Here is a 9,959-nt window from a genome sequence, read left to right as displayed (position 1 = left end):
TGACATATGATTCTTAAAGTAGGAGCGAAACTAGATCCTTCGACTTGGTATTGAATACTACATTAGCATACTGATATGAATAAAGTGGTGGAATATGATTTTTATTTATTTTTTTATTTTTTTTTTTTAAGTGAGTATAAACTAAGGTGTGGTTTGGATAGCTGAAAAGCAGCACGTTTTGCGTCTGCGTTTCCTTTTTTTTTTTGAGCCGTGATTTTTGACTTTTCTGTCACAGCACTGTTCACCCAGCAAAATAAGCGGTGGACAGTGCACACTAGTGGGTTCCGTGCACTGTTCACGGGACCCACAAACCTCACTTTTAGCAATTTTTTCATTAAAAATGAGACACACGGCACTATTCACATATTTAAAATGAGTCAGACAGTTGATGTCCCAAATCCCCCACTGTCGGATTAAGCACATTTTCCGTGAAGCTAATGGGTGTGTAGATAGTCTAGCTAATATTGGTTATTCGTAATCTATGGATTTTATTTTGTATTCCAGTCCGTCTGGGAATGTTTTAAGTGTTTTTGAGGCTGATAGCCACAATCTGTGTACTAACAGGTTTTGCCCTGCTGTTTAGCTTTAAAATGAAGTTTCCTTTCTACCAAAAAAAAATTATTTTATTACAGTGTTTTCAGTTTTCAGCAAAATAAGCTGTATCTCTAAAAATGAATTATTCGTGTCTCCGCCCAAACTATTTGTATTACATGTATATTCTATTACAAGTTACATTTAAGTTCAAGCATGTGTAAAATCATGGTAGTAAAAAGTGATGGTCCTATTATCTTGATTGGTAACTTACAATTAGTTTTGAAAATATGTGAAGGCATAATGCAATAGATATATATATATATATATATATATATATATATATATAGAGCATGAGTCGACACAAGAAGAAAAAAAAAGTACCAGTCGACACAAAAAGATAAAAATGAATAGTCACGTAACTTTCGTTGCGCTTTCCAGAGTTCCGTCTATTTTTAGTGAAAAAAGTTTTCATCCAAGGGAAAAACAAATTACCCCCAGAATTTCAGGAATCTCTCTCTCTCTCTCTCTCTCTCTCTCTCTCTCTCTCTCTCTCTCTCTCTCTCTCTCTCTCTCTCTCTCTCTCTCTCTCTCTCTCTCTCTCTCTCTCTCTCTCTGTGTGTGTGAGTAATTACTTGAAGGAAAAGAATAGATGAGGTCATCAAACATAAGAAAAGGTATCTCTTATGTGTGAGTCTTGTATAGTTGTAAGTTCTACACATTGTGAAGCGAAAAATATACATATCCAATGCATAAGTGAATTATCAACATGAGCTTCAAAGTCACCACAAAAGGAGGGTACACTATAATACTAGCAGAAATTAAACCAGATATCCCAATTATCAATTATATTTGTATATGAGATGGACTATAAATTCAATGCAAAATTTCAACGAATCAATTATATATGAGCTGTAAATTCTTTAGCAGCCTAGCAAGTTTAATAGTTGCAAGCAACCTAGAGCAAAGTCAAAATGGAACAATTGAAGGATTCCCTCCAGAAATGGTAGACATGAAAAGGAACCAAGAACCATGAAATCTTGCACGCTTGAGATATCGACGTATCGTACACCCTAGGAAAGGAAACTAGGAAATTTCCGAAAAGGAGTTGTGACACAGGACAGCAGCTGGAGATGCCATGCATGTTATGGGTCCGTGCCAAGGACAGGATGGCTGATCAGGGGGGAAAATGCTTGGCTCAAAAAGGCTAACTATTGTAAACATGTCATGCATGTTATCATCAAAGTGAAACGTTTCATACCATGTTCACACTTTTAACGCCAGATGTTCATATTGTACATATATTATAAAAAGAGTAGATATGATGTGAAAAAAATATGAACACAGTTAACTAGATGTGAAATAATCACGGCCCTCTCAAAAAATGCATGACATTGATATTACAGCAGATGGAATTAGGCAGTCATACTGCAGAAAGTTGAAACATCAAGCGCGCGCACACACACATATATATATATATATATATATATATATATGTGAAATAACGAAGGATGCATATGAGATTGGTGCGGCAGTCACTCACTGCGGTTGTCATCTCCAAAAAAATATAGAGAGAGAGAAAGAGAGAAAGAAAGAAAGAAAGAAGGAAATGCAGGTGATAGAGAGGACTACATCGTCGTGTAGCTTCTTTTCAACTTTTGACAAAATCAAGAAAACAAACAGAAGATTTTGCCTCCTACTGTACAAGTATCCTATGTTTTTGCAGAGAGAGAGAAGAAAAAGGAGGATTATGAATTATGATCAATTTCCCTCGACTCATATACAAGACATGCAACATGTCACGTGATTCGTTATCGTAGTATAGTGAATTGCAATCTTATTTAAGTATAAGCAAGTCCACAATAACTTAAGGTACTACTTTCTAGCTTTCAAGAAATGATAACAAAGCAATCTAAAAAATTGTCCGCTATCTATAATATATTACGTGGATTTACTTTCTTGTTACTACACCAATGAAAACGTACGTTATTCAGATCAATAAGACTTTTACATACATAGTAATTCTCATGCTTATTTTGCATACATAGGATGTAACTCGACTAGTCACTAAAAAAAAAAAATCTCAATTGAACCACGACAAAATTTCTGAACTTTTGGAAGCATTTAACTTTGCTTATCATGGACAAATTAAACATTCGCAGGAGTAAGCATAGCAGTCTCAAATTAAAAACATAGTAGAATTAAGTATCTTATCCATTCTCAACCAGCATGGATAGAGAATGAATCTTAGTTGTCCTAAGAGCATCCCTAATTACAATCCAATCCATAGGGCTTATACATAATATTTAAGAGTATCAAGTTCCATCTCCAAGTAAGAGTTGGAGAGAGAGAGAGAGAGAGATATGATGATAATGATGCTGGTGGTGGCCGGTGGCGGTGAAAATGATGGGAGAAAGAGAGAGAGAGAGAGCAGAGAGAAGAGAGAGGGTGACAAGGTTGACCTAAGTCCTAACCATGGTTGGTGTGTCAGTGAAGAAGAACCCAAGGGAACCAAAATATCTCCCAGGGTTACATGCACATGCTTTGAGCTCCACATCCATTGATGGAGTACTCAAATTGATGATGAACTATATTAAAAGCTAAATGCAAGAGAAAAATATAAAAACACTATCCCTCCTAAATTTTAGTAAAATGGGGCTAAACTCCCATGTTTAGCCACAATGAATTTACAAAGTAATAAACAAGAGTTAGTGATTGCCTCCCCTTACCCTAAGGGAAGATGGTTGGTTAAAAACATAATGTGAAAGTTGAAATGAAGTTGGTAAAAAGCATTTTTTATAAAGACATGACTGGTCCTAGCTCTAAAATCCTAAGACTAGATGTTAACTACCAACAAAAAAGTTGGGGCACACCATTATGCCCCATGATGATTTTGCTAAAACTGCCTCTTCATCTAGAGGTGATTAGCTGAAGTTGGGAGGGATTAGCCATTCCAAAACTTGATTTTCAAAGTGAGGAGCTCGCTATTTCTGTTGTTGAATTTACAAATTTTTTTTTTCCGCAAACCATGTGCTTTTGTTTAGCCTTTCTTGGGCTAAAGTTAAAAAGTTGGTTGCTTTACTCGGCCTTTCAAGGGCCAAGGATTGAAAAACTATTTCCAACTTAGCTAATTCCAATAGCTTTAGTTGGTTTACTTACACATATGCTTCGGTTCTCTTCCAGGAACCCTTTCTTTCAAAAAGATGCAAAGGGGAAAAATGCATGACTCTCCAATTCTGGAGGTGATATTTAGCCCCTATGGGGGGCCTTGTATGTGTGCAAAAGCCCAATTGACATGAATGGGCTTGAGTTAGACACAGAGAGTGTGTGAGAGAGAGAGAGAGAGAGAACCATGGTTAGGCCAAAGGTTTTTGAGACTTCAAGAAACAGCTGAGAATTTTGATGTAGCTAGGTAGTTCGACATGAATCTCTAGCGATGAGGAATTGGTGCATGAAGAGCCATGGTCACGCCTGTGGCACAGCAAAACACACTGTCAAAGATATTAGTAACTCTTGAATTAAAATGACATATACAAAATCAACCTTGAAATTAAGAACTGATTTATAAAATATTTATCATGCATGTTGGGGAATTATCTAGCTAGCTTGGTTTTGCTATACATAATATACAAACAAAGAGTATGTTTTACAAATTATTTTCTATTAACAATCAACTAATCAAGAGGTGACATTGGAGACATCATGCCTTGAAAACTAGTGGATCTAACATTGTATTAGTTCCCACTTCCCAGTGACAAACACATGCATTTACTCAAAAAGTAGTTTTGAAAAGCCATTTTACACAAAAATTTTATTCAAAAACATTATAATATTCTAAAGTCATGGACATATAATGGCATGTTTAAAATTAATAGTAAGGTGATACTTATTTGTTTTATAATGTGTTGATGAATATAGGTATCTCTTTTATTCCCATATATATAATGCCTATGTGCATAATTATATCATCATGCATTGGCTTGGATATATGTACTATATATTTTACCGTGACTTACGCATTGGGAGAGAGAGAGTATATATAAGTGCATATAAGATACATTTTCCAAATTACTTTTCATATGCTACCAAGAGAAAGAGAGAAATCAAAACACCCAAAATAATGATGCGTTATATATATATATATATATATATATATATAGTTTGAAAAGAATGAATAAGCAGAAGAGATCATGAGAAAAAAGAAATTAAGGTGTATCTGTTTATGAAGTACAAACCTGATTGCAAGGCAGGTGTAGGTGCAAGAGACATGGATGCACCATAATGCTGTGGGTACCCCCCAGTTGCTGAGTTGAGGGCTGAATACTGAAAGAGGTGGTGTGGGTAATTGACACCATAACCGGTCTGTCCAGAAGTATAGCCAGTGGCAGCTGCTCCACCGCTCCCTTCTCCGAACTGGAGATATGGGTAGAATGCTGCAGCTGCTGCCGCCGCACCAGTAATCATCCCCCCAGCTGGCCCCGTTCCATACATGGGATATTGGGCGGTTGTTCCACCATACACGCTGTAGTAGCTCTGTATGTGCCACAACAACATATATGTAGTGTCAGGTCATTTAAATATTTTAATAATGTGACACTATATATCATTTTAGATTTATATTATTATTGAATATGTGAATTATAAAATACATTCATTCATTCATTATTTCAAAGTATATATATGAAAGTCATATGCATTTGGGCACATATGTATAACCTATTCATGATGGAAATTAATGGTTTGATAATTTGCTTGTCAAATGAACTATATATGCATGGAATGGAAGTGGATCCGCAGACAACTAAAATTTCAAATGTGAATCTAGGGTTTATTTATTTAATCGGAATTCCTATTGATAGTATTATTAAAATATGGCGGCTACGTAGGAATTTAAGTAGAAAAAATCCAAATGTTTGCTTTGTTTTCTCGTGGGTCAAATCATAACATGGCATTGTGCGTGGGAAACATTCTGGTTCTCATTTCTCACTGCTCAGTGAGTGAGTGTGGACTCTTAGAAGACCGTGAAAGTGTAACTCTGAGAGAGAGAGAGAGAGAGAGAGTGTGTCAGTGGACCACAAGAAGAAGTCTGTTATTCAAATATTATTGGTGAAGACAGAAGACTGCTTTGACCTCTCAACTTCATTCTTTCTTTGTTAATTACCACTACGTGGCATTCAGGTTACCAGGTTCATGTCCCCTACTGCTACTAGCTAAGAGCTAAGCTAGTGCAGTGCAGTGCAGCCTCAATCATTTTCTCACATCTCTTTCATTCTTCCTTGCTTATATGTGAGATCAATTCTTAAAAAAAAAAAAAAAAAAAAAAAAAGGAAGAAAAACTTAATAAAGTACAGTGCCGTATTGTGGTTGGTGTTTGATTTGGTAAGCCCATTAATATTGAACACTACGAATTGAATTTAGAGATATAAATAAAACAAGAAATTTTAAAGGCTGCCCCGTCATCTCGATAGGTTGCAATAGTAATAGTTTAAATTAAATTAAGTATCTGTGGTTGCTACGAAGTGGTGGTTGGAAGATAGAAATCTTGGGTCAATTTTGGTGGTTGTTATATATTGAATGACTCCAAAGAAAAAATGACAAAAGATTTTGAAATAAATAAATAAAACTGCCTTTACCATCTTGGCCAGCTTGGTCGAAGGCAAAAATGTCCCCACTTACTGACTAGCTAGGCAGATATAGTTAATTGGATCTTAAGATCTCATAGAATAAAATGTTTCTTTTATTTTGAGCCATCTTAGCCTTTTGAACAAAGACAGTTTTCATATTTCATTGATTTCAAGGTTTAATTAAGTAACTCATGACATATATAACCGATGATACTTCTACAATTGGGTCACAGAAATTTTTCAGATTGAACTAGAACTTTTTTTCTGAATAAAAGAAAAGAAAAGAAGTTTCGTTTCCATATGTAGCTCCTTTACATTGGATCCACATTTAGGTGGAAAAAAATTTGTTGTACATTCGGATGTATGAAATAATGAGATATGAAATAAAAAATAAAAATTAACGATTTGGCATATTAATATTATATATAAAGAGGAGATTCTTTTGTGGTGTGTAAAAATATGTAAAATCATTGGAAGTTAAAAGGTCATGGTCTACTGAAAAGTATGCTTCGAGATGCATCCTAAGAAGCAAGATTAAATATAGTGTGAATAAAAAGCAAAAGAAAGAAAAAAAAAGAAAAAAAAAGGTGAAATTTGTACAAACCGTAGGGTAAGTGTAGTCTGGCGAGTATGGAGAGTACCTGAAATAGTGATCAAAGAAATGAAAAAAGGGAAAAAGTTAGAATATAATTTGAAGCTTGTGATATAAGTAAGGAACTCAAAATTCCAAACAAATCAGTTCAAAATTTAATTTTAAAAGAGAGAGAAAAGCGCATGAGCATTACGGAACAGCGTGCTTGGTGGTGTGCATGCTTAAAATGATTTACATAACATTAATACTGCCTACACATACACCTGCATGTGTTCTCTTCTCTACGTGTGAGAGAGTGAGAGAGAGAAAGAGGGACCATTAACATGGTAACAAAATGTATTAGTGGACACGTGGATGTATGTATATATATATAGAGAGAGAGAGAGAGAGAGATGAGCATGCTTGATATATAGTAAGCCTAGTTTAATGGGAGGTTGGAATGGATGGGTGTGCATTATAGGCAATGCACGTGCAGGTTATTCCCATGGATGATTGTATACACAAGCAAAGGTAGAGGGAAATCAAAGAGGAATACAATAAAAAAGTAAGTATATAAATATATATTCATAAAACAAAAAATGAAAACATACCCATAAAGATTGTAAGGAATCCCTTGTTGGATAGCATAATGAGGGAAGGTTGCTGCTGAAGGAAAAGCTGTTCCCACTGCCCCGCCAAACCCTGTCTGAAATGACCCCATTACCCTAAAGTTCCTGCCTCCTCCTCCTCCTCCACCTCCTCCTCCTGCACTCCATTTCATTTCTAATTAATTCATCACACACATTTACTTTTTTACTGCTTAAATCACCAATCATTATATATATTCATCTCTTTATTAATTAAACACCTATATACATATATGCATGTTGGAGAACATGTATATGATCAGTTTGTACTTGAATATACTATATATATCATACATTTTAATGGAACATATTTATATATATATATATATATATATATATTTATATATATGGTAAGAAGTAAATGTAATTCTTGTACAAAGTGGCTGAGTTGTTTGCATGTTGTGAATTCATACAATTGTTCTTCCACTTATTTTTCTTGAAATGTACTTTCTGGAATTATTACCTGAAAGGCAGAATAGAACTTTCCCATTTTGGGAGAATATTCATGCTGCATTTCCAAGTGTATATGTGTTTTCAAAATAGTATATTTTTGATATTGCCTGATCAAGATTTTACATGACAGTATTTAATTTTTATAATACCAATAATTAGTAAGGAATATCCATAACAACTAAGCTTGTTCGCATTGTCAACGAATAATTGTGGGGATAGTAGACTTCAAATTAAGCATCTTTGTATAGTGACAAATAAAATGGAAGATTTTATGGAACTTTTTTTTCTCAGATCTGATGTATCATATTCATATCACATAACCTAAATATAATCCATATAGTATGAAATAAATAATATTAAAAAACAGAAAGAGAAGAAAAAGAAATAAAAAGTAGTATACCATTCTTTGGTGTTGAAGGTTTGGATCTTTGAACACCCAAAGAAGCAAGATTGCAGTTAGCTCTCCTACCATCTATCACTGGAGCAGCATCAACACAAGCTCTCATGGCAGCTTCGGGTTCTCGAAAAGTTACCTAAAATAGAAATAACATTAATTTTCCATCACAATTATGAACAGACAAGAGTTATTAATATTTTTTCTTTTTTTGTTTTATAAATTCCATTTCTTTTGAGAAATTAACACTTCTAGATCTTTCATTTGGCTCGCGATCTAGTGAAAAAAGGACAAAGTACAAAGATACTATATAAGATATTGAATAGTGAGATAAATTGGACAAAATCTATATGCAAGCAAAAATGTGAGAGAAAGTAAAAGAAGAAGCATACAAATCCGTAGCCTTTGGATCTTCCAGTGGCTTTGTCAGTGATGACAACAGCCTCCAAGATCTCACCAAACTGTTCAAAGTATTTCTTCATGGTCTCCTTCTGGGTTTCCCAAGCCAAGCCTCCAACAAATACCTTGGTATAAGTTGTATCACCAAACTGCCCTGCCAAATTAGCTGGAGTCATCTTTAAAATTTGGACACTTTAATTCCTCAAAATTTTCTCTTACAAAATCTGTTCCACCACCAACACCACCTTGATATCTCTCCAAATAAAGTGGGCAGAAGTAGTAGTACTAGTAGTAGTAGGTACTACTAGTTGTGTATGTGTGTGCTGTGTCAATAATGAAATAAGTCCTAGCTAGCACTATGGCACGAAGATGGATCTAGACTATTTTAGTTGTGGTACAAGATGAATATGAGGAAGACCCACTAAACCTAGATGGATCTTTTCAAGATATTAGAGGTGGTGAATTTGGATTTGGTGGTGATGGAAGGAGCAGTGGTATTGATAATAAGAAAGAGAGAGAGAGAGAGAGAGAGAGATGAAAAAAAAAAAAAAGGAAAGAGAAGTGAAATATTAGGAGGGAAGAGAAAGCAAAAGTTAGAAAAAGAGGAAAGGGGCTCTCATAATACGGACATGAATTATATACAAAACAGTAGCCCCCACCTCGTTACATTATTTTTCCAAACTTCACTTTCTCACGCGCCCATTATAATGTGTGCTTACTACGTGAATATCATTACCTTATATTATTCCATACCACGCGCAATCATGAGCGTGGGTGTGGGTTTTTCTACTATTATTATGTCCCTCAATATCCCTCATCGCTGCACTTTTGGTTTTATTATTTAAGGCTAGTACTGCAATGACTAATTAGTCCTAAGGTTGTTCTCATGATCACCTATATTACCATAGAAAACTGCATTGCTTGGAATGTGTAACGTAGTGGCAGAAACGGAACGGGCAAATTTGGAAACGGAGGGAGGGATAAAATCACGGGGAAAGTCAACGGTCAACGGTCCAATTGGAGCAGTAATGTTGCATAACTATTAATTATAAATAAATAAATAAATTATAAAAGGGTGTGATTCAGTGTACCTCTTTTTCACATTAAATTTTTTTTGTATAGTCCATTAGTCTTATGGTCACCTCGGCCTCCGCATGGTCTTTTGGCAACTGGGGGACCATAGCTTTGTCTCTACACTTTCTAAGTTTCGGGGATGGGAAAGAGAGAAAAAAATGGAGGTGATCCGAATATATTACAATTCTAAGTATAAACATAGGGTAAGTGTAATGTTATTGTAATGAGATATTTTTTTGGGCCGTAAACGAATTAACCTCAAATTA

The 9,959-nt window shown here is 35.0% G+C and overlaps 1 protein-coding gene across 3 annotated transcripts; it reads right to left on the bottom strand.

Annotated features, from left to right (window-relative positions):
- Positions 1-2,634: 2,634 nt before the first annotated feature.
- Positions 2,635-9,199, bottom strand: LOC126700253 (uncharacterized). 3 transcript variants are annotated; one of them, XM_050398306.1, is made up of 6 exons: positions 8,613-9,199; positions 8,227-8,359; positions 7,338-7,509; positions 6,760-6,796; positions 4,767-5,064; positions 2,635-4,002 (listed from the first exon to the last, which is right to left on the bottom strand). In XM_050398306.1, the coding sequence occupies exons 1-6, from the start codon at positions 8,793-8,795 to the stop codon at positions 3,962-3,964; spliced, it is 864 nt and encodes a 287-aa protein (XP_050254263.1). In that variant the 5' UTR covers positions 8,796-9,199; the 3' UTR covers positions 2,635-3,961. The 3 variants fall into 3 exon arrangements, with proteins under 3 accessions (XP_050254263.1, XP_050254265.1, XP_050254264.1); XM_050398308.1 differs by having other exon boundaries at positions 7,338-7,491; positions 8,613-9,197; XM_050398307.1 differs by having other exon boundaries at positions 3,741-4,022; positions 8,613-9,195.
- Between the last annotated feature and the right edge of the window lie 760 nt (positions 9,200-9,959).

This window comes from Quercus robur, chromosome 9, assembly GCF_932294415.1.
Source record: "Quercus robur chromosome 9, dhQueRobu3.1, whole genome shotgun sequence".
Taxonomy (NCBI): domain Eukaryota; kingdom Viridiplantae; phylum Streptophyta; class Magnoliopsida; order Fagales; family Fagaceae; genus Quercus; species Quercus robur.
The sequence above is the reverse complement of the archived record's forward strand: the minus strand, read 5'-3'. Positions and strand labels throughout refer to the sequence as shown.